General features: G+C 36.6%; 2 protein-coding genes across 3 annotated transcripts; one reads left to right on the forward strand and one right to left on the reverse strand.

Annotated features, from left to right (window-relative positions):
* The first annotated feature begins 359 nt into the window (after positions 1–359).
* On the forward strand, positions 360–21,768 carry LOC137406187 (IQCJ-SCHIP1 readthrough transcript protein-like). Of its 2 annotated transcripts, XM_068092720.1 has the most exons (15): positions 360–368; positions 3,531–3,602; positions 3,853–3,900; positions 4,689–4,796; positions 6,418–6,563; positions 10,954–11,015; positions 12,441–12,696; positions 13,384–13,474; positions 14,584–14,682; positions 15,894–16,052; positions 18,344–18,439; positions 18,867–18,938; positions 19,208–19,325; positions 19,653–19,746; positions 21,244–21,768. In XM_068092720.1, exons 1-15 carry the CDS (start codon positions 360–362, stop codon positions 21,377–21,379), a joined length of 1,566 nt encoding a protein of 521 aa, XP_067948821.1. In that variant the 3' UTR covers positions 21,380–21,768. The 2 variants fall into 2 exon arrangements, with proteins under 2 accessions (XP_067948821.1, XP_067948820.1); XM_068092719.1 differs by lacking the exon at positions 360–368 and having other exon boundaries at positions 3,431–3,602.
* Positions 21,769–21,909: 141 nt separating this feature from the next.
* On the reverse strand, positions 21,910–25,051 carry LOC137405764 (TM2 domain-containing protein C41D11.9-like). Its single transcript, XM_068092151.1, has 2 exons — positions 24,729–25,051; positions 21,910–22,981 (listed from the first exon to the last, which is right to left on the reverse strand). The coding sequence occupies exon 2, from the start codon at positions 22,927–22,929 to the stop codon at positions 22,195–22,197; it is 735 nt and encodes a 244-aa protein (XP_067948252.1). The 5' UTR covers positions 22,930–22,981; positions 24,729–25,051; the 3' UTR covers positions 21,910–22,194.
* Between the last annotated feature and the right edge of the window lie 105 nt (positions 25,052–25,156).

Below are 25,156 nucleotides of genomic sequence, written 5' to 3' on the forward strand. Positions count from 1 at the left end.
AAAATAAATAAATGATGACACATTCTAATTTACATAAAACTCATTCTTCTGTAGGTGTTGTCAGCAAATTGAGAGCCGAGTACTGCCCTGATCTGATAGAAATCCATCGCATCCTCCACCAGTCTGTCCTCTGCGCCAAGCTGTCAGGAGACTTTCAAGAGATGATGACTAACTCGATGAAACTAATCAACAAACTAAAAGCAAACTCATCGCTAAAACATTGTAACTGGGAGAATTTTTAATCAGATTGACACAGAATACGATGACTTACTCTCACATAATAATTTGAAATGATAGAGTAAAGGTAATGCGTTGAGAAGGCTGTGAGACATTCGTGGCGAGTTAATACTGTTTCTTTAATGAAAAAAGTCAAAGCAGAGGTCTGCTCTAGGGTATCATCTTGTGCAATCTAGCTTTTCTTGTTGACTGTTTTGCCCATCTGAACAATTTGAATCTGATGCTACAAGGCAAAGGTCACACTGCTGTTCAAATGTGGTCCACAGTGAAATCATTCAGGCAACAATTATTGTTGTTCAATCTGGATGTCGCCAAAAGTATGCTTCACTTCTCATGCTTAAAAGTAATTCTTCAAGAAGCTTGCTGTGATGTTGATTTGCTAAAATTTGTGACATTTTTAGAAAAATTGAACACTGAGTTTTCAAGTAGGTTCAAGGAATTGTATGCAATCAGTTCTGTCATAGACCTTGGGTCACATCCTATGTCCATTGATGTCAACGGCACTTAAAAAACCTCACTTACAGCTGAGTATGCATTACTGGTACTTCAAATACAGGTGGAGCTGTGTGATCTTAAAGAAGATGAGATTTCTATCACCCATCCAAACACGTTTTGGTCATCATCTGTAAGCTTGGAAAAGTACCCAATAACTACTAGGCTTGCTAGAAGACTACTGGCTTTGCCTCAACTCACTTATGTGATTCATCATTTTCAGCAATGACTTTTGAGAAAAACAATCATAGAACGTGACTTACTAATACTCTTCATGTACTTGTACAAGTTGTTGTTAGTAGCAGGATACCACGTTTTAATTGTACTGTGAAGTCAAAGCCCTCTCATCATTTTTCTCACTGATCTCAGCCATATTTATAACAGCACCTTTGTTCACTGATTGTTGGTCAAATTAGGTATCTAAATAAAGACTTAAAATTGTATTCGATACTTTGTTTTAAGATGTACACAAATAATTGCATGTATTTGTATGGTAAAAATGAAAAGTGCACATCTTCATCTCGTTGTGAATCTTTAATTCGTCAGATTTGGCTGTAGTGGATCATCGTTAAAATCATTTGGTCATCCCTGGTCTAAAGGTTGGAGTGCAGCAAAGGAACATTATTTAAATCTGTTAGTAATATCACGAGCAGTAACACAGCTGCAGATAGAGTAGGAAGGAGTAGACAACCAACATACTTACTTGTACTTGTTATTTTCAATTAGTTTAGGGATTCTCACTAGCTGTAAATTAATATCTCTGCTAAACTATAAAACCGATCTTTTGATTCCAATATGGGAGAAGATCAGAGGATAACTTTCCCAATAATTTGATTATCTTTTAGGTTCTTTAAAAACATGCATAGTTCAGAGGATATAGAATTAGTTTGACAAAATAAAAATGATGTTTTATGTATTAAAGTGAGAGTACCTGAAAGAAAGTCAGTTGACTTTTGATGTAAGAGATGATGACTTGATAACATGACACAATTTGAAAATATGAGGGGCTGAGATTTTAAAAATGGTGGCGGTTAGTCTAACTGAATAAAACTCAAGTTGAGAGTTAGATGTAGTTTTTCAATATTCATAATGTCAGATAAGGACGCCTGTGGCAGATTGATAGATAATTATTGTTTAAACATTAATTGCCACAGCAACAACAGTAATTGGTACTTCTGTGAAGTATTCAGCCAAAGCTTCTAAAGAGATGATAATTCGTCTATCATTCAGTCAAACTTTCCATAGAACTGTTTGTTAAGCTATCATCTGTGGATTAATAATTTCACTCAAACTTTTTACTCACTTTTTCAAGAAGTTTGAGTAAAATATCTGGTATGTCTATTTTTAACTACATACAGTTTTTTGAAAACTACAGATACAAAAGTTGCGCTCTCTTGCTTCGTAGGTTACCGTTATGGCGAGTTGGTTGTGGCCGCTTCGACTGAGTTGGTTTGTAAGCTCTCTCAGAACGAGTTGGCTCATTTAGTTGACAAAAAGAACCAGACGCGGATGAACTACGTCGGGTTTTAAGCGTCATTGACCTTAGATCGGTATTTAGCTCACGACCAGCTCTTGATTGTTGTATTGCACATAGCTTTCGATCCGTGACACTTCCTAACAGTAATTTTAGTTCTACGTCTTGCCACTACATACATTTATGTAGAAACCTACCCTAAATTATTGTTCATTCTGATCGATGGCATGTTCTACATTATTTTAGTTTAGTTTTTTATGGTGTTACTTTGAGTACAGCCAATTAAATTCGTCGACTTTTTGTGTAACTGGAAAGTAATTTCTTTGCCTAATTATTTTTGCTTTACTCACGACTTATAAGCATGCCAACAATATTGAATTGTATTTGGGTATGATAAGTTTAAAACAACAATGAGATCAAAATGTTGTGAGAAGGCTCTCCATCGACTTCTCAATTTTGTCTCATTTCTAGCACATTTGTAACATTTTTAGTGCAATAGTCACAAAATAATAAGGGCTCGATTTTTGACACAAACAAATGTGTTTCCTTATACGTAATTGCATAGGCTACTCCGATACTACATGTGACCTTTCAAATTTGACTGTGTTTTTTTTAATTAACTCACTATGACATGTCTTTCACCATAGGAAAATAGTTTACAAGAACGCCACATTTTACCTGCTATTGCTTTTCATTTTTAAAATGCCCCATTACTTGAGTTTCAATTATAACAAGTTCCAAGTTAGTTCATAGTTTGAGCAGTTTGTTGTGCTTTGTATGTAAGTGCAGTTCAAGCTGTTGAAGATTACGCATGTGTGAATTTTGTGATGATCAGGGGGCTTTTAATTTATCGGTACTTAGTCTGGACTGCTCCTTACTAACGCAAAGTTTATGGGTAGTCATACAAGTGCTCATAGAACAATTTAATGTTTCATGGTAGTAGTAGGTTTATAAACAGTTACTTTCATCTAGATTAAGCTTTGAATGCAGACCAAATTAGCAACCATAGAACTTGTTTTCAGCCAAGTTACTGCTATGCCAATGTCATCTTGTGGTGGATTCTAGTGCTATATTGTGTATTCACATTATGAGATCCGGCGAGCCCTAGTGTGCTCAATTGAAATTTAAAAACTAAATTGTTAAAACTAAAGATTCTTAGCATGTCTGAGTGGAGATGAGCATTATTATTTTAAAGATTGCGAAAAACTTTTTATATATTTAGGTTGACTTTCATCATTTTCAATCAATGGGAGATAAGGACAAGATCAATCACAATGCCGTCAACAGTCTGATAAGCCTGAGAGACGCTGCTGATTTAGAGGTCGAGTCTATTGAGCCTGCTGCAAGCTATGACACATTAAGTGAAGCAAGACAATCCCGAACATTCAAGTCTATGACGGTAGAAATGCAGTGGCAGTTGAATTAATAGTCTTCCAATACAATGAATTCATTTGGAAGTTTTATGGGCTAGTTTACATTAGCTTTGAAAAGAACTTGACAAATTTTTACCTTCACATATCTGGCAGAAATGGTAAAGCTTTTTAAGGGTCTGGACCATCAACGTTGTTCGTCAACCAGTTACTTTCAACATCGTATTTTAGGTAGATATGATACCATAGGTTTTCATTGCTGTATTTAACATTACACAGGCACTCGACTCGACTGTGGCCAAGGAGATATTTCCTGAAACCCACCAGGTTGGTGACAACTCGCTTAGCTATCAGTGTTATGAGTTATCTTAAAAAATACAATTTACAGTTTTTTGCTCCCCCGTTTGCATAGTATCTAGCTGCTTTTAATAATAAACAGTTCCAGATTTAAGTTGAATCAATAGCAAATTCATTTAATAATTCTTCATCTGAGCATAGACGATAAAACTCTCTGATTGGAGGTCAATAATTTTGGTCATGTGACCATAACAAAATGATTACTCCAACATATAAGTATATACCTACATCGTAACGTGTAAAAGTTATCTTACTGAACACTACAGTTTGATTGCTGCCTTCAGGTTGCATTCTGCAACAGAGTTGTGTGAACTACTCCTTGTTGCAACCAAATTCGTTATGCTTTCTGACATTGCTAGCCAAGACAATCATACTTCTTATGTCTCATTTTGAAATCATGACTCACATGGTTAATTACTCTCTGCCATTTTTAGCGGGGAGCAACACAGAGCCTTAGTTGTCTTTATTGCCGATTTGTCACTCCTGTTTGCCTACTGCCAAACTCTCTGAGGCTATTTTTGTGTAGAATTACCCCAGTTACACTGAATAACACTCATTACTAGTTCCACAATTGTACTAACCTAGGATAATCACTCAGCTCATTTCCACTGTGGCTAGCTCTTCAAATACCGGGTGACAATGTGATTGTATCAAATTCTTGAGTAAAATTTAAACTGTCAAAATATTCAGGATTGAAGGAATAAATAGAACAGATTAAGCCTCGAAAGCTGCTGAATATTTTGTTTGTCCCTTCCCAGGATGCCATTGACAAAAGAGTAGCTGCTGCCATTGTGATACAGTCGCACTACAGAGGCTACGTGGACAGGGGCAAGTTCCTCGGCATGCTTTATGACCAATTTGAAAAGGTACAATATAAACCTAATCTCCAACTCCTCGCTTGAAATCTTTTCTTTTTTTCTCTATTCCATTTCCGCTCTACTTTGCGCTTTAATGACATCAAAATTAAAACATGCTTTTAGTGATACACCACTCAAATACAGTTTGGAAGTTATGTTCTCATTGAAGTTGAACAAAAAAGAAGAAAGCTTTCACTGTCAAACAGAACTCAAATGCAAACCTGATTGTTCACTTCTATGTCGCTTAACTTTGCTTCATTTGTCAGTTCGTCAAATTATCAGTAGTATATTAAAAGAAGCATACTGACTGCATTCTCGATTTGTTTATCTATTTTATCAGACTAAATGCTTTTGTTTAGAGATGACAACTCTTCAACTCTCTTTTTTCGCATTGAAATTTAACTAAAAGAAACGTATCATAGGTTTCAATTCGAATCAATTTTTTATAAGATCAAGCATTTGCTTATTTTTCATGTTTTACTGTTGACAGATAACTCGATCTATTCCATAGTGTTTCTATATGTACCCTTCAATGAAAAAAATACCTGGAAAAAATGTTTTGTTTTGAATTGGACCAACTCTCCTTTGACAAGATCTTAGTTCTGTCAATTGCTTGAAAATTTAGTGAGAGAAAAGCCAGATTCTACTGCAGATATTCCACGCACACTCGCCATTGTCATGATCGAAACTCTCCATTGTCATACTCAAAACACACCATTGTCATGCTCTTAACACACTATTGTCATGTACAGGGCACACCATGGTCATGATCTGAACACACCATCATCATGTTCAGAACACACCATCATCATGTTCAAAACATACCGTTGTCATATACAGAACGCACCATCATCATGTTCAGAACACCCCATCATCATGTTCAAAACATACCGTTGTCATGTTCAGAACACACCATTGTCATGTTCAGAACACACCATTATCATGCTCAGATCACACCATTGTCATGTACATAACACACCATTGTCATGCTCAGAACACACCGTTGTCATGTACAGAACACACCATTGTCATGTACAGAACACACCATTGTCATGCTCAGGACATACCATTGTCATGCTCAGAACACACCATTGTCATATTCAAAACACACCATTATCATGCTCAGAACACACCACTGTCATGGTTAGAACATACCATTGTCATGCTCAGAACATACCATTGTCATGTACAGAACACACCATTGTCATGCTCAGGACATACCATTGTCATGCTCAGAACACACCATTGTCATATTCAAAACACACCATTATCATGCTCAGAACACACCACTGTCATGGTTAGAACATACCATTGTCATGCTCAGAACATACCATTGTCATGATCAGAACATACCATTGTCATGATCAGAGCACACCATTGTCATGTTTAGAACACACCATTGTCATGTTCAGAACACACCATGATCATGTTCAGAACACAACATTGTCATGCTCAGAACACACCATTGTCATGTACAGAACACACCATTATCATGCTCAGAACACACCATGGTCATGATCAGAACATACCATTGTCATGATCAGAACATACCATTTTCATGATCAGAACACACCATTGTCATGCTCAGATGTTGCTATTGGCTTCACTTAGCAACTTCTCAATGCTATAGGAGGAAGAAGATCGAAAGGCACGGGCTGCGAGGCAGGTTGAGGAAGGTGAACTGTTGGTAGCCAATCATAAACTAGAAATTGAATTTGAGGATGCTGAGACCGCTGTCAAGAATAAAGAGAAACTGTACCAATTCCACATAATAACGTAAGAGGTGGTTATAGTGTAGATCCTTGACCTCTAGTGTCAGATAGTGAGTCATGACAATCGTACTACATGATATACAAGGAACAAATATATCAGTTTTGGGCCTTCAGTATGTCTCATAACCATTAGCCTGTCTTGACAAACTGTTGTTTTTGTGAAGTTCTCCCCCGATCAGTGGAGCGAGCAAATCAACAGCTTGTCACAATACGCACTGTACCTGATGCATCGGCTGCACTTATAGGGAGTTGTTCACTTCCGTTTATGCAGCTTAGCTTCGATATTATGTCAGTCGCTTCATTGGTTATCATAAGGTATTTAGCCCAAAGATTTATCTAGAAAAAAAAGAAGATATAAATGTTTAACCAGAGACCAGTCTCTGCGGTAAACTTTAGTAGAATTTAAGAATAAAATAAATTGAAATTAAATCAATAAGAACAAATAAAAGTGACTGATACCAAAATAGAAATAAAACTGACTGAGCGCACAAATAACAACATGTTTAGTTGCTGTTGTTGCCTAAGTTCTTAAGTTCCAATAAAGTTTACTGCGGAGACTGGTCTCTGGTTAAACATCCTTATCTTATTTTTTTCTACATAAATTTTTGGGCTAAATCCGTTATGAATACCAATGGAGCACCCGACATAACCATATACTTTAGCTATTCCAATTTAAACTTTTGTTCAAAATGGTTATCTTTTAGCCACAGATTATGTATAGTAGAATTATTGAAGCTATTAAAAAATTACGAAATTTTGCAATGTTTGCCTTTAGTTAGTACTTAAAGTGACACACATACATGAAGTGTGTTAGTATGTATCTCATGCCAGTTATTGATTCTCAGCTTCCATAAACAATTCAATATTCAATGTCTTTCTGTAACACTTGACATTCCTCAATACCGCCTACTCTGGCATTAATAATGCTTCCAGTTCCTTTGTTGATGTACTTAATCATGTATTCTATAAAATATTTGTCATCATGAAAGCAACTAGCTTCTAGAGAGAGATTATGGATTTCTGCTAATACTTCTGTAATTGCGAATTTAACTACAGTGTCATCAGAGTCTTGCTTCTTTCAACTAATAAACATGCTCAAAACTTGTTTCTACTAGATTACCGCTCATTCTTTACATTTAAAAAGGAAGGAATAGAATTAAAAAAATAGCTTCATTTTACCATTTGGTGACATTTTCGTATCTCCTCAATGTTCAGCTTTAGGGTTGTTGGTTGGATGAACTATAAAGTGTTGCTGATTGGTTGGATGAACTATAAAGTGTTGCTGATTGATTGGATATACTAGAAAGTGTTGCTGATTGATTGGATAAACTAGAAAGTGTTGCTGATTGATTAGATAAACTAGAAAGTGTTGCTGCTTGATTGGATGAACTAGAAAGTGTTGCTGCTTGATTGGATGAACTATAGTGTTGCTATTGGTTGAATTAACTATAAATAAGTGCTTATTACAGTCTTGCCAAACTTAGCATTCTTTCTTGTAAGGGTTCTTTGCATCATTGAAACAAGCTCAAATGTAATTTTCCTTATACTGACCAACATATGCATTCATCTGGTAATATACCGTTGGCGTACTTGTCTTTTAAATTTGCCATTGGTACTTCCATGTAGACCTAAGGCTTAAAGATGTGGTTGCGTCAAATTTGAGTTGATCTTAAAAGAAAGCATTTTTTTCTCTATCAGTTGATATGTTGTTTGTTGTGTTACGCGATCTCATCGCCAAGATATTTGAAGATTAAAATCGAAAAAGTCTGATCGCGGTAAAAACGCTTAGGCCACAAAAACTTGCCCAGACTTGCCCAAAATGATGTCACGCGTTATACAACCTGTCTCTATTTCTCGTATTCACATCGGCTATTTGCGATAAAAGTCTAGTCTTACGCGGCTGTATTGGCATATATCTTATTTTGTATTTGCTCATGTTGGCTAGAATAAAATTTTAAATCCAGCTACAGATGCATTATTATGAATGTTTCAAAGGCCTCAAATAACGAAAATTGAAAATTTGTTCTACTCACTTTCTCCAAATGTTGTGTAAAACTTTGGGTACCGACTACCAATTCTACCGGTCTACGGTAATTCTGTCAAGCTAACTATGTAGAACGAGGTCTTTGTATTAGCACAGTTCCGCAGCTACCCATACTAACGATATACAGCCTCCCATAAGTCCCGCCTACATTATGTCCGTCACCTATCCTTGGGGCGGGGCTGTATATCATTGCCTACACCGTCTACGTACTAGTTTCTTACTAGTAGTATTCTTACCGAATACTACCGAAGTGAAATAAGCAAGCCGTGTCTTTGAAAACAATATAGATAGGGATAGAGTTTGAAGAATGAGAAGTCTGCTGCAAACTGGATTTGAACTCACATTCTCCAGTTCTGCGGACATCCATATACCATATGCAATTCACTACAATATTCTGCAAATCATGTTTTACATTATCTTCAACAATATTATTTTATTATATAATTTTTACAAGCAAAAATATTTTCATCTCGGCATAAAGCTTTTATTAAAAATATTCATCAAGTCGTGGCCACTCACATAGTTTTAGCTGATACAATAAGACAAATTCATCTACTGCAGCAAACTCAAACAGAACATCATGGTTTATGCAGCACACATTCAAGTCTCTCTTTCCCCCTTTATGGCAGTTTCCACACTGACAAAGCTTCTTCGGCTGGTGGGACGACATAAACATTCTGTAATCAATAAAACAAATGCAATAAATATATGTCATTCATAGGTATGTCATTCTAAAGCGTATCTATTGACAGCTTCCAAATTGGGAGTTAAATAGATTGCGAGTGTAATTTTAAAAATGAATAAACGTTTAACAAAGGCACAAGTACGCCAAGCCAATGATTCGAAGCTTTGGTTCTGGAAATTAAAGATTTGCATTGATCAATCGATTTTCTTCACTTTCTACAAGTGAAAAGTGAACATCTAATGTCAAATCATAAATCTAATTTACTAGATAAAGATGCCACAGAAAATTTGAAGCGAATGTACCTAGGTGAACCGATAAAAAAATATAAAACGATGATTAGTGATAGCAAAAAGTTACAATTTTATTAATTAGTACATGTATTAATGAGTACTAAAATATTACCTTTAGTATATTCATCAATCTAAGCCATTGTATAGCTAGATGCTAAAGATTAAAAAGAAGCCGTCAAGAACTTACTGTACATACGTATCTCGCACGCGCAGGAAATTACATTTTAGCCTCAAACAGGGAAATATAATCTGAATGTAAACTCAACAGGAAACTCTATAGGCGACTCAAAGTAAAAGATAAATTTACCTCCATTCTCCGAGCTTCCTCCGTAGAACTTTAACTACCTGATGCCAAGAAAACTCGGAGTCACCTTCGCAGTAACTTTACAGCAATTTTACAATAACATTATTACATGTATGTTGTTCGCCAATAAAACGTGTCGATCGAGTAATTCATTGTTGATTAATTTAGTAAATATCGATGTCCATGTGATTTAATAATAGAGTAAAATCCCTAAATTTGAGATCACAGACAACACGTTTTACGAGTGATAACATTTATTACGGCCTATATAAAGATTTCGCGCTGATGATTGGCTAAGGGAGCGACCTCATATTTATCGCTCGTGGTTTCTTTTCAGACATATTGCTTGTGACGTCACGAAAGAAGCACCCGCTGGAACGTGAGCTTTTTAAAAGAGGGCCTCATTCAAACGCATATATCTCTAGACAGGGCTGGTCTACAAAGACAAAAATGGCATCAAATTGTAGCTGATGTTTTGGCCTTTTATGGGTCTTAATTTCATTAAATCGAATTTTTTGACGCAACCACATCTTTAAGGTTGTTCCATTTTTACTTTCTAGAGAAGCGATCTGAGTTTAGCTTCTCTGTGTAACCACTATGTTTTCGATGGTCATTAAATTCAAATTTATTTATTTACCTCACCAGGTTTAGTCGTAACCGTTACTAAAAATGAAGCTATAAATCAGAAACAGTAAAAAAAGTACAAAAACTGCATTAAAGAGGCTTGGTGTGGGTAACTGGCACACATAAAACAACTGTATTGAAGAGGCTTGATGTGAATAACTGGCACACATAAAACAACTGTATTAAAGAGGCTCGATGTGGGTAACTGGCACACATAAAACAACTGTATTAAAGAGGCTCGATGTGGGTAACTGGCACACATAAAACAACTGTATTAAAGAGGCTCGATGTGGGTAACTGGCACACATAAAACAACTGTATTAAAGAGGCTTGATGTGGGTAACTGGCACATATAAAACTATAAATTTATAGTTTCTATACGATAATAGAGATAAATCAATTTATCTCAAACTGCTACCCTCTCATGTCATAGAGTTTGGCTTGTAGAATCCAGAGGGCATGGCGAGCATACAAGAGGAGACAACTTAAGAAACTTCATTCTCTGACAGGTAGATGGAATACTACTGATTTTACAAATGTATTTTCTGTTATCTTGTAGACTACTGCAAGTAGATAGTGAACAGGTGTAGAAAGTATAGTACAATCCCGTATGGTGCACTATTAAAGCATTCATATGCTTGGATGACACCTTTAACACGTATAATTATAATGAAAACATTAAGGATTAGCCCAAATGTTCTCCCTTATTACCATTGTTAATTTAAATGATAGCTACCGCTCTCTCCATTAACAGGCCTTTCTAATTGACCAATCAGAAATAATTTGTTAATTTGATTCATTGGATGATTGTTCCTCGATAGACAGATTACTCCCATTGCATTGTAATTCTTTCAGTGTGAAATCAGCTTATTTTACAATTCGTTTTAAACGTCTCACAGATGTTATTAATAAAATTACAAATGTCATCAAATTATCAGAAATGATAAAGTGCAGTATGGATGTCAAAGCATTTTATTGTTGTGTTACAGTAGCAATTGTTTTAAATCTGCCAACCTTCATATAATCACACAATTCTGTACATGCAATTAATAAGATGACTAAAGTGTTGACCAATATGGGGCTTGAACCCTGGACATTCAGCTTATTAGACTAACTCTCTAACTAACTGAGCTAATCATCAACCTTCTGAAGTCATAGAATCATTGTGCCAATCAGGAAATAGATTGCTTTGTGACAGAAAAAAACAGATGGACACGTAACACCCAATAATAAAATACATGTATATAAATATATAGTAAATATAATGCTTGAGTAAAAGTATATGATATGCATCCATTACACCATTACACATGCTATAAGGAACCTTGCTAGTTCTGGTGAACTCGAAAGGCCAACTCCTGTAAGCCGTTGTGTATCGAGTGGGAATGTGTATACACGCATAAGTTTTATGTTAATTTAATTGTCTGTTTCTCTACCATGAATTCCAGTATGAGAAAGCCAACAAATGCTATGAAAATTAATACAGAGGAGTTGAATGTTCGTGACAGCCGCGATATTTTTCCGGCCAGTATCATATTAGGAGTTGTCATCTTCATTTGGGTAGAAATACTCTGTTACCTTTAATATATTTGAGTGTAGTTTATAAGCTCACTTAGTTACTGTCTAAGTACAGTTTTTAGTCTTTTTCTCTGCTATTTATTGTACACAAGTTGTCGCCTCATTTTTGCTGCGATTTGCAGTTTTGTTATTAACATTATTTGTGCACTTACCATTATGTGGTTACTTACGCATGATATTTATTATGTTGATGATCGTAAAAAGACAGGGAACTCTCGATTCCTACTAATAAACGTGTACTGAGATCCCCGAGCTTTGAAATTTCCTTTATCGATCATCTGTAGCCAGCATTATGTTTTTATTTCATTTTTATCGGTATCCTCATTGGCTGACCAGCATTTCACTATTACATGTAGACGCTAGCTGTGAGGAGGTGAACGAAGATGCAAGGGGTAAGGATGTGGAGGCAGACACAAGCTGTGAGGGGGTGAAGGTAGACGCAAGCGGTGAGGGTGTGGAGTCAGACACAAGCTGTGAGGGGGCAAAAGCGAACCCTGAATGCAGGAGAAAGAATCTTTTATTAAATAAAGCTCAGGAATTTGCCGATTTGAAGAGACAGTTTGATGATGTCTTGCCATTTAATGCCCACAAGGCGACGCCCCTTACAGACAGGTATTAACTATTAGGATGATCTGCTATCTGGCTTTTAGAGATTCTAATATTTCAGGTGTTTGTTAGCGCAGAAAGGTATCACTTTTTTCGATCTATAATCTGTAAATCTCATAGCAGAGATTGATCAACTTGTAGCGACCTCCTGCAAATACACTACATGGCAGGTTAAGTGCTCAACGGCGTGTATATATGCATTGCTCATGCTACCATATTTGCATCATTTGGAAAGAAAGTTTCTACTTACTATCAAATGTAGATATTATTTATTGAGTGTATTTCTACCAGTTCTTAGGTTGTTGACTCTTTGGAGATGATTGGTTGATAATGTTTCAACTTTTAAGTCAGCTCAAACAGATGACAACGGAATGTACACGCAGTGTGCATTTGTTACCGACGACGATTGAAATCACTCTAATTTAATATCCCGCTTTTTAATCTATCCACTTACGCTCTTTAGGGAATGAGATAAGGAACTTGACTTCCTGATTTGCCCTCATAATTACCTTGAAAGCTCATACGCTGCCATATCGGAGAGACTCTGTGCTAATTGAATATTATCAACGGTGATCAATCGAGTTAGTGAAGGAATGGATACTCAGCGTGCTCTACTCAATATCGTCTGCGCTAGACTGCATCTCGTTAGCCACTCGCTGTTATCATTGCTGACTTTGTTCATATATCTTACAGTTCCTACGGCAGCAGTCTCTCCTCCAGCAGTGACAACAGTCCAAGTGCAGAATCTCGTTCTATTACCAGCAATGTTAATGCATCTAATAAGGTAAGTTGGAAATATTGCTGCTGTACACTCAGTATTTTTGCCATAGAAGCTATTAGTTTCTGTCATAAAGCTTCAATTTAAAGTTTTCTCTTGAATCAGCAGAAAATTCTGCACTAGAATCAATACATTTGACAAACAACAGTCATGTTTAAAATCTGTTTTTTGTTTAACGAAAAGCCGGCTGCGAAAGAAAAAATGGTATCCTTTTCACAGTTTGACCAAAATGCGGACCCACATTCTCTAATATAAAAATAGAGTTACCAGAAATACCTATCTGAGGCCAATATTAAAGAGTTTTATTTACAGAAATACATTTAGGTCGCTGTTTGCAATTTTTCTTTTCATCCATCCCTCAGTGAAAATAAAAAAGATTTGGAAACCGCGATATTTTCCTATGAATTCTGAGTAAAAAGAAAACTAGAGGGTCTGTTGTTTTTGGCAAAATGATAATGCAATATCCTAAATTTATTGGGGCAAAATAAAATTGTTGGTGGATATGTTTAACTCTGATCCATGATCAATGTTTTTGTATAGGTACCAAGGCGAGCCGTTGGAAAGGCTTTTCGTTGTGAAAGAGTTAGCTAAATTGATAGATGGAATGTAAAAGGTTATCAAACTCTGGTCTTCGGAAAATATTTTCATTTATAACTCTTAGGAGTGTGGGGGAGGTCACTGTGCTGTACAAAATAATTCTTGATATCCCTGCTGCTTATCTCGCCGGCGTTAGTTTCAACAAAATAAGGATTAACAGAACATATATTGTCGATTATATAAAACCAGTAAATAATCATAGTTTCTTTAGACATCAATAGGCTACTGATGTGCTTTATGTGCGTTTGTACTTTCCATGTTACAGAGTGCTCTATGTGAGTTCCTTTGCGTATATTATACCCACTCCAAACTAACAAATGTTTGTGTGACTCTCGAGTTTCAGTTGAAATTTGAACTGATTTTCAAGATGTGTTACTGATGAACGTTTTAGTAAATGAACTCTCCCGGTAAACGGTTATATTATAGTCCAATGTGTGTTATTCACCTTACAGAGCTTGTAGTTTTCTGCTTCATGACTGCCCTGTGTTGTTAGCATTCGACAATGTGTCTGATTGTAGGAGTCTGAAATAACCTTACCGCAGCTTGAGTGGACTGAATTAGAGCGGAGCATTAATCACAGCCATTCTTCCTCTCTACGGTCATCTAGTAACTCCAAGGTAATCAATAGGTAATCAATAGGTGATCAATAATTCAACTACTCAATCTAATTGTAGCTCTTTTCGATGTTCAACTTTAAGATTTAGCTGTTTGGTGTTGTTACTTGCAGCAACTAAAGTGTTGCTGATTGGTTGGATAAACTAGAGTGTTGCTGATTGGTTGAATAAACTATAATAGGTTGCCTGGATGGATAAACTATATGAATGGCTTGCTTCTTTCAACGAAGAAACACGCTCAATAATTGGTCCATGGTTCTGTTTTTACTAGGTTATTCCTTATTTTCTTTATATAAAAAGGTTGCGTTGCTCAGGAACTAAGGCTTCCTTTTTACATGATGACAGCCCAGCTACTCAATTTACTTGCAGCTCACTTCAATGTTCAACTTTTACCATTGAGCTGTTTGGTCTGACAAACTAGAAAGTGTTGCCGATTGGCCTGACACACTATAAAGTTTTGCTGATTGGTTGAATAAACTATTGAGTGTAGCTGATTGGTTGGATAAACTATCAAGTGTTGCTGACTGGTTGAATAAACTATTGAGTGTAGCTGATTGGCTGGATAAACTATCAAGTGTTGCTGATTGGTTGGATAAACTATCAAGTGTTGCTGATTGGTTGGAAAAGTGTTAGTAGCGTGTCCGCTAAGTCTCAGTAGGGTCTCCGCTAGGTGTCAGTAAGGTGGTTGCTAGGTATTAGTAAGGTGGTTGCTAGGTGTTAGTAAGGTGGTTGCTAGGTGTTAGTAAGGTGGTTGCTAGGTGTTAGTAAGGTGGTTGCTAGGTGTTAGTAAGGTGGTTTCTTGGTGTCAGTAGGGCGGTTGCTAGGCATAAGCATTGTCTGCTAGGTGTGTATAGCAGATCAGGTAAGTCTTTATTAGTTTCACCTAAGACGCTGTTGAGATTTCTATTATTTGTTACTTCATCTTTATGGCCACCATGTGAGTCATTCTATTATTCTATCAACAAACATACAGAGTTGTCTTTTCCTGTATTTCTGAGACATGGTTGTTCATAGTAACTACATGTCTCAAAGGATATGATCTAACAAATGCTTATAAGCGGTAATAGATGTGTTAATGACTTGAGTATGTGCATATGTTGCAGCCTGCTGTCCTTGGTGACACATAGTGCACATACCTGGTCAACATATGGTCGATAATCTTAGATTGGAAAATATGTTTCCCATTGTAACCAACGCTTGGCTGTATCCTGTAGTCTGTGAAGGATGCACACAGAGAAGATGTGAGAAAGAGATTAGCAATGAACACACCAACTGAAGGATTATACGGAGACGCGTACACTAGGTCCCAATCTAAACCCTATCGAGCATACAATAACGCTATGGAGCTTTATATGAATGACTGCAATGACGAGGTCAGGCACTTATCATAGATGTGCATACGTGGATTAAGTCTTGTTTTTTTCTATTAATTAACCGAACATATATAGACCTTAGCCCTTTCAGTGCCATCCATGTACAAATTTAGCTATCGGCCTAGTGCCAGCCATTTTACCGAAAATTGCCGACAATGCTTCATGATATGTATACAATATTTTTTCAATTTCAAACTTTATCTAGATCATTTTTTGTAACATATTTTATTTTGCCAACGTTTTAACTATGCAAAAAATTCAATATATTTATACTTTGTGCGATGACGAAGCTATGTGAAGCGATCACTACGAAGCTTAGACGATCCTCCACAATGTTCCTTACTTTTACAAAACTATTACGTTCACCACTATCAGAGTCACTGCTGCTACTTTAATTATCTGTATAATCACAAAAATCTAAATCTGAATTGGCTATAATGTCATCAACATAAGTAATTACCTGTTTTCTGACTCGCGCGCGGCACTTAATGAACTCACACAAAAATTGTTCGTTTTTAGGTTAGTAGTTCTCAAACACAAGTTTAAAATTGCTTCGTTATTTTAGGCTAATTTTATAAAGATATCTTTGAACAAAGTTGTCAACATCTTGAAAGTCCTAAAGACCGTGGGTTATGTTGTCAACATCTTGAAAGTCCTAAAGACCGTGGGTTATGTTGTCAACATCTTGAAAGTCCTAATGACCGTGGGTTGTATTGTTAACGAATAATAAAATGAACTTAATACGCAATTGCTGGGAAAGTCGCAATTATGCATCTATGGCATCGAAATGGTTAATAAGATGGAATGGTTTTCAATGCTATACATTCATACCTCGACCTGCAAGCTTAACGCATTCAGGGACTGCGCTCGTATGTCAATTTTCCCTTATCTCAAATCAATTTTTCCTATACAAGTTGCAAATACAAATTTTACCTAGATTAATTTGTTTCCATCTTTGTAAAAATTTACCTAAAACAGGATATTGCTATGGAAAACGTGTTTTAATTGTTATAAATTACCAGCTATGTTCACAAAGTAACAAATACCTATCTAGTGGTTATGATCTGCAACAACATGTAACATTGCTATGTACAGTACTGTATGGGGTTATTACCTTCGAAACAGACGGTAGTGGTTGCCGGCGATGTGAGATGGAGTTGACAAAAACCCGTTCGGTACGCTACAATTTTGTGACACTACCTAACATAAACATTAAATTTAACTTAAATTAACTTATCATACTTATACACTTTAAAATAAGGTTTAATCTTCCGGGACACCAATTCTAATTTTGCTTTTATTTTCAGTTTGCTTTTCTTCTTTTTCCAGCGTGACTCTTTTGGCCTCGTTTTCTGGCTCACTTTCATCTTCATTTTTAGCCACTCTTTTTAAAGCATTTTCTAACTGGTCCTACGGAAAGGATTGAGCGATGCTAATCTCATAATCAGCCTCCCGAATTCTTGATCAGCTAGTGGCTGCATCGTCACATCTCGTATGCTCATATCTCAAATTTGTCTTGTATCTCGCTTTCAGAGCCTCGGTTTATTATGAAATTTTTTAGCTGCAATTCTATCATGCGCGACATGGAGGGAAAGGGCTGAGTCAACATAGATTTGACAGTTGTTCAAACTTTTATCAACTCAAGCTATTTGTATAGTTTTATATTGAGCCCTAAAGTGAGGAAACAAACAAAGCTGGACTCGCTTATTCTTTATCATTAGCCACGAGATCTCCTTGCATCAACTTCCGTTAAAAAGATGAACAAGCAACCTAGCCTAGACCATTGGTTTTAGGTAAAAAATACACGAATCAAATATTTGTAATATCTATATTAATAAATTGCACATTTTCCTTGTGTTTGTCAGTAGACAAGAACGTTATGCGTTTCTACGTTTTTTGGCTGATTTCATCTAGACTTGACCATGCCTCCATACCATCCACCAGGTCACTAAAATATTTGGTCTCAAAACTCCACCTGGTTCCGGAGAACCAGCCCCTTAGACATCCATCTGTCGACTATTTGATTGAAAATGAGAGAAATGCAGGGCAAACCCTGGCTTACCGCTAGTAACCGCTGTAACTGTTTTTAGACCGACTGCATCACAACATATTCTCTGCAGTTTATCTAATGCATCAAAAATGGGAAGGCTGATACTGATACTACTTCATTGTTTTTCTCTTTTTTCCGGTCAGTTCTGGTCCTACCAGCTGCGATTAGTGAAGAATCACAGTATGTCACATCGCTTGAAGTTTGTGTTCCACATTACACTTAGTATCATGCTGTCTTGTAGGCTGCGAGTTGTGCTGCCGGGGGAGATAACTCTGAAACAGATTTGGCCACTAAGCAGCAAAGACTGCACGATCAGGCAACAATTGCTTACATACAGGTACCAAAAAGTGAGATGATGATGTCCTTGGCCATGTATTATAGTTACAGTAACTTCATCTAGCGTGTGATTGTCCTCTTCTGCTAGGTGTCAATAGTTTGTCTACTAGTATCTGTAGGATGACTGTAGGTGTCAGTAGGATGCCTGCTAGGCATAAGCATTGTCTGCTAGGTTTCTATAGCAGATCTGGTAGATCTTTGTTAGTTTCACCTACAACGCTGTTAAGATTTCCATTATTTGTCACTTCATCTTTATGGCCACCATGTGAGCCATTCTATTATTCTATCAACAAACATACAGAGTTGTCTGTTCCTGTATTTCTGCGACACTGTTGTTTGTAGTAATGACCAAAACAAAGGAATCTTTAATATTTCACCTTTATGTCAGTTGCGCGTGTGATCAACCTATTGCAATGCTTGTTTGGCAGGCTGGACCTATCGCGAAGAAGCTCATCGAGGTAGAAAAGAAGTCGGAAGAACCGTCCCAAATTGCTAGAATGGTTAGGAGCATTCTTGCTTTCATTAAAAATGATTACCTAGGGAGCCATTGAGAAATGACCTACTAGCATGTAGGTTATTGACTACATAAAATGTAATAGTTGTGTGTCAAAACAAAAAAAAGCTGTGTTTCACTTTTAGCAACATCAACAAATCGCACAAATGACATCACATGTCATTGAACATGTTTCCATGTGTTGTCTACTCCTGCACTCCGAGAACACAACTCTCAGTTTTATTAAGATCTTGTCTTATTTATCTACATTAATAGCTCGGAATCTCAACATTCAGAAGTCAGGGAGAGATGACATTAAATAAAAAACGTCTGGAATCCTTGTCCTTGGCACAGCTTCAAGTCGTCTATAACGCCATGCAGAATGAAATTGAACGTAAGTTGCTGACATTTTCCACCTGTGTGTCTCTAGTATATTCCAGTCAGCCATGTTACATATGGGAGTCATTCTCCTCTTGTCAGCTATCTTAACCTACAGAGCCAACTAAATGGCTGTTAGTGATACCGACACAATGCTTGACTTTGGTTGGAGAGTATAATTGTTTCACTGATGTCATCATTTTGGCCATCTGTAGCCTGGTTCTGTCGGTAGATCTATTTTACGCTTGTCAACCTTGTAAAGATTTGTATGTAGTGTTGACCTTTGCTATGAAGATGCTTATGAAAACTGGCTTAGTGCTGAACATCTCTTTGGTACTTACAGGGTTAAATGAGGAGCTCATGGAAATAGCTGTAGCCAGGGATGAACTGCACATGCAGCAAGACTCCATCTTAGTGAATATCGAGGATTTGGAAAAGTATGCGCCTGGAAATTATTAAGGCTTATTCACATATGGCAAATGAGGCATTGAGCATGTTTAGTGTTTTTGTTGGATCGGTTTTCTATGTCGCTGAATCCACCGCCACCTAGATCTTATTAGAATAGATAACAAGTACAGTAGATGCTCTTACAACATAAATTATCCGTTCCGAGCACATTTATATTAAAGGGATTTTACATTATATTTTTATTAAACTACGTGTAAACTGCCTAGTCTGTTCCAAGGTCTTTCCAAACTCACCCCTTTGGTCAATCAATAAAGAAAAAAGACTACTTTTTAATTTAGTGACCGTACAGTATTGTAGTATTGTTGGTTTGTATTGACAGCGTTTCTCTTCTTTCTTATCACTTGGCTTAGGACTCGTGATAACGATAATTTAACGTTAATTTGATAGGAGTGCGCCCCTTCAATGTCGATTGAAATCAATTTTGTTCACTTTTTTATAGACAGTAAGGTCTATAAAAGAAAAAAAGTGTATGTCTAAAAAACACGATAAAGAATATATTTTCTATATTCAGAGGGATGTCTGTCTGTTAATTGAAAGCCAGGGTTAAAGGTTAGGATAAAACATCGGTTTTAATGAGACTAAAACTCGTAACATTCAGATTGATAGACCGACACCCTAACATTTGCACTAATACGCTTTACATTATATGGAAATTGTTACGCAATACGGAGCAAAAACTTTTATAAAACCGCTACGTTAACTGGAATTTATATTATAGGAGGTATATGTTATAGGAGTGTCTACTGTCCACCAAACCATGGATTTGTACATGTTTCATAAGAAGGGGTGTAACATAGGTAACCATGAACTACGTCTGCGTTCATTTGGAGCTCGGAATACCGATCCAAAATCTGCGCATCAAAAACAACATATTGCGGTTGTGAAAATACTTTTTTCGAGTTTTTAAATATTTCAGCAAATTCAGAGACTTCGTCGACTACTCCAGGAAGCCCATGAGTAACTTTGGTAAACAATTTGCTCTCAGGAATTTCGAGTGAGAAAACAAAAGATGGTAACGTAACCACTGCAATACAATCTACCTTTTTCTTGGAGACAAAAAATGGCTAAGCTCCGTCACATCAGCACTTGGCTTAAAGACAAAAGATAAGATGCTAGGTTTCCAGTAATCTTTAGGTCGAAACCTTCGGGAGCTCTTCCGTAGCTATATGATATGATGAGAAATTTAAAGAGGCCTGGTTAGATCTAGCAACCAAATTATCTCACGTTTTATTGAGTGAAACGAAATTGTGTGGGATGTTTTCTATACCAACTGAGAGGAAGTGGTGCAGGAAGATTTGACATCGCTAATGTACCACCAGCTAGCAATCATCTGTATTAGACTTTGAGTAATGACAATTATCTAGTCATAGGATGACTGAAATTAAAATGCAACCATCAGGATTGATACCTTTTTGCTATTAAACATTCTGATCTTCATCTAATATTTGATTTGTGCACTGTTACAGACGCATTGAACAGCTATCACACAAGCGCGAAAGGAAGGTGCAACAAAAAGCCTCCAAGAAAACAACAGCTGAAGAGCCAGCGACAAAGTCGACTTCTCGCATGAGCCGACTTTTCCGTCTGGGTAGAAATTCATAGCCTGAGAAAACTACGTGGAGCCTCCGGCCAGTGTCCACCATGCTCAACTTCGGGCATGTTTGAACATAATGACTGAACTCCTTCTCTGTTCATAGTTTGATATAAATTATTTTTATTGCTTTTATATTATATTTATGACAATCGCTAAGTCTCTCTGTTGTCTCTATAATTGATCTGCCTTTATTTTTACATAGGTGCTCTTCTGACACAATTTGTCCTTCCCACATGTATTCCTTTTTGACTCTAGGATAGAATCATAGCTAACATGAATACTTAATCGTCTGTGGATTGCTCCTAGTTTGCAAGATGATGTGTTTCTCACTAGCTTTTTGAGCAAGAAATGTAGCATTATTGTACCTGCTCATGTTGTGATGCCTACAATTGTCTATTACCCTACACGTATGCTAGTATATTGTTGTATCATATACTCCACTCAGGTGAATCAATTGCTCTGCAAAACCAAAATCAACAAGCTGCATGAAAAGAGGGTTTGCAGGTAAGAATAGTGTCTTCAATTTGTATCATTATTTGCTATCAATTAATTGTATTTAACCATAATCATGATCCCAAGCAACTATTTATCACAATAATGCCAATAATGTCCATTTGTAAACTGATAATCACAGCAACGCAATTTTGAATTGCACTGAAACATTGAATGAAAAATTACCAGATAATCCCAACTATACTGAACCAAATGATTTTTATATAATACTTAATCAAGTGAAGAATGCTTATCTTTATGAACGACAAAGGAATTGCATGAATTGAAGGAATATCTGTATGGTTGAAAGGTAGCGAAATAAATTGATAGCCTAAGCAGCTGTGAGATTCACCCTGTATGTGTAGAGTGAACCATCTTGAGGTGATACATAGCCGATAGATATAAGAATAACATCAACTATTGTCCAGACTCCTAGACCACCAAAGCTGAACAGTTTTCCAATTCCTTCCTTCCAATAGCCTAAATAAAACCTATCAATGCCGAACCCGCCTAATGTAACACTAAGCAAGAGTGTGATAGACCAACTATGACCCCTAGTCCAATGACATAGCCGGTTTTTATAGAAGTGCCGCTTACCAAAACACAAAGTAGTTGGCTTAACTGTACACCTAGATCGGTATACTCTACTGGAATATGTTCCAACGGAATTGCAAGATGTATTAAATTCACAGTCATAGTCTTCCTGAGGAAGTTGGTAACAAAACACGCAGGTGAGAGTTCGGGAATGGTTTCTCTCTCCCTCACAAGGGACCGACTCCACTGGCTGTACATAAACGTCTGTTAGCTTCCCATAGTCACAAGTAGTATTACAACCAGGAATTTCCTTGAGACAATTGCCATCCAAGTGTTTACATTGAGCATTACTAGGACAGGGCGGATGGGGCGTCATGGTAGAAGTAACATTGCTGGCTCTTGTACTATTTTGAGGTATAGATGATGTGCTTGAGCTGTACGGTTGTGATGATGTCCTAATATCTGTCATAGCCCAGGTAGAGTAGAAGGAAGTCATTGTAAACAAGGCTACTAGAGCTAGATATGAACCCATCTCACCTTTGGCCTGGCATCGTTCAAGTAGTTATCAATGACCATCATGCATTCTAAAAAATTAACACTTGACTTGGTATAGGTAGTTTCAACGGAATACCATTTTGGGTGGGTATCAACAGGCAAAACTACATTTTAAAATTGACCAGTTTTTTATCTCACTTTATATATTGTTACAGATGCAAAATCTTGTATTGAAGTCATAATCAAATTTTCTGCTCACTGATACTGTCATCTGACAGTATATATGTCAGTGCTGAAATGTCTAAACGAGTGAAAAGATTTTGGGAAAATAATTTAACTTAACATGATGAAGACTCATATTTTCTAAAATGGGTTCAAGCCATACACAGTAAACTAATTTAATAAAGCAAGTCATTATTCAAGCTATATCATACTTCAAAAATTTTATAATTCTTTCTCAATCTTTCAATAACATTAATCTGCTTCAAACAACTTTCTGAAATGTTGCTGAAGTATTGAAAAATACTTCACAAAAGTGCCAATCTTTCAAGCTTATGTAAAGTTGTAAAACTTACTCGTGCAATTAGGTTAAATAAATGGTCAAGTTTTGATTCTGCTTAATAACCAGTGGGTGTGCCGAGACAGCCCTTATATTCCATACATGAGAAAAGCTTTGATAATGCAAGTCCGGGCAGGACGCTACGTACGTTATTGCTTAGTTTACAGCATTGAATTGTAGTGATTGTTAATGAATAGGTAAACACTCACACGAAAGATGATGAGGTATTGGGCTAAGTGCTGTGAACTTCTATTACCGACATGTAGAATAATGATCAAAAATTGGAGATCAAATTTAATGAACACGTCTATCAAGCTTTTCCAATATAGTAAAAAACCAACAAACATGTGAGGTTTAGTATGCAGCATAGATACGGAAAGGTAATGTCTACTACGTAGGATGCACGTGAAAAGAGCTGATTCTGATTCTGATTAAAAAGAGTCTCGAGACCTCAAAAGGAGGAAGTGGAGACCGTTTGCATAGATTGTATAAGAATAAAAATTTATCTATTTGAACAAGTGAATTTAAAACATCAATTAATAAAACTTTCCTGTTCTAATGATCTCCCAATCTAATATCCCGAGAAGTTCGTGGAATGAAGCTGTTAAAATATGTGTTTGTGTTGCAGGCGATTGCCTTTGGAGCGTTAGACCGAGATGATCTGGTGTCATACTGGTGTGGTTGGGACATTAAAAAATTAAAACTTTCAATTAGCGCTGAGTGTGTGCTATTAGATAAAATGTTTATTAAAAGGTTGAGTCTTGCTCGTTTTCTTCTGATCTCTAAAACTTCCAACTGGATATTCTCTCGAGCTTCCGTTACGCTAGCAACTCCTTTCAAATTACATATAAATCTCACGGCTCTTCTTTGTATAAATTCAATTTGAGATATGTGTTTGACTAAAAAAGGGTCCCAGACCTCACAAGCGTACTCCAAGGCGGGTCTACATAAAGTCAAATATGCGATTTTCTTTACTTTATTAGGAGCATTAAAAAGAACCCGTTTTATCATTCCCAAGGTCTGTAATGCTTTGGTACAAATCGATGTTATATGGTGGTCCCAGCTCAATGTATTTGTAATAATCACGCCCAAATATTTAAAGCTATCCACAACTTCCAGATTGGTATTATAAAGGTTGTACTCAGCTGGGACGCCAGAGTCTGACGTGAAATTAAAATTTACAATTTGACACTTTGTTACATTAAAAATCATTTTGGACTCAGAGGCCCAAAACTCAGAGCTATGGTACATGTATTATGTTGTACGCATATCCATACCTTGGTTGTGCTGCTCAATAAATGCCTGAATACAACTGCAAAAAACTTTGCTCATCCAGAATGTATAATCAACAAAAGTATGCACAATTAACCACGATTCGCTTATTAAACAATTGATTACGTCGCTACACTCTTAATGTTGTATGATTAGAAAGCAGTTTGGAATTGAATTGCAGCGATAGAAACTGCTCGAAACTTGAACAACAACAATAGAATTATGTTGCAATATTCGACCGATGAGTATACTTTACACCAAAATACAATGGCTATAGGTTTGGATAAAATAAATTATAACAGCTAATCAGCAAAACTACCAATTTATATTGACGGAAACGATGCCTTTCTCAAAAGCAAAGCATACTTTACTCGCTAAGATAACTTAGTTGTGGACTTCAAATGTAGAGGTGCTAAAAAGGTGTTATACCGAG

This window comes from Watersipora subatra, chromosome 10, assembly GCF_963576615.1.
Source record: "Watersipora subatra chromosome 10, tzWatSuba1.1, whole genome shotgun sequence".
Classification (NCBI taxonomy): Eukaryota; Metazoa; Bryozoa; class Gymnolaemata; order Cheilostomatida; family Watersiporidae; genus Watersipora; species Watersipora subatra.

Excerpts from the sequence above, each read along its gene's own strand:
- LOC137406187 (XM_068092719.1), top strand. The coding sequence starts at position 3,450 with ATGGGAGATAAGGACAAGATCAATCACAATGCCGTCAACAGTCTGATA. Across the intron at positions 4,797-6,417 it reads TTTATGACCAATTTGAAAAG|GAGGAAGAAGATCGAAAGGC; the intron begins GTACAATATAAA and ends TCAATGCTATAG. Across the intron at positions 11,016-12,440 it reads GAAACTTCATTCTCTGACAG|ACGCTAGCTGTGAGGAGGTG; the intron begins GTAGATGGAATA and ends TATTACATGTAG.
- LOC137405764 (XM_068092151.1), bottom strand. The coding sequence starts at position 22,929 with ATGGGTTCATATCTAGCTCTAGTAGCCTTGTTTACAATGACTTCCTTC.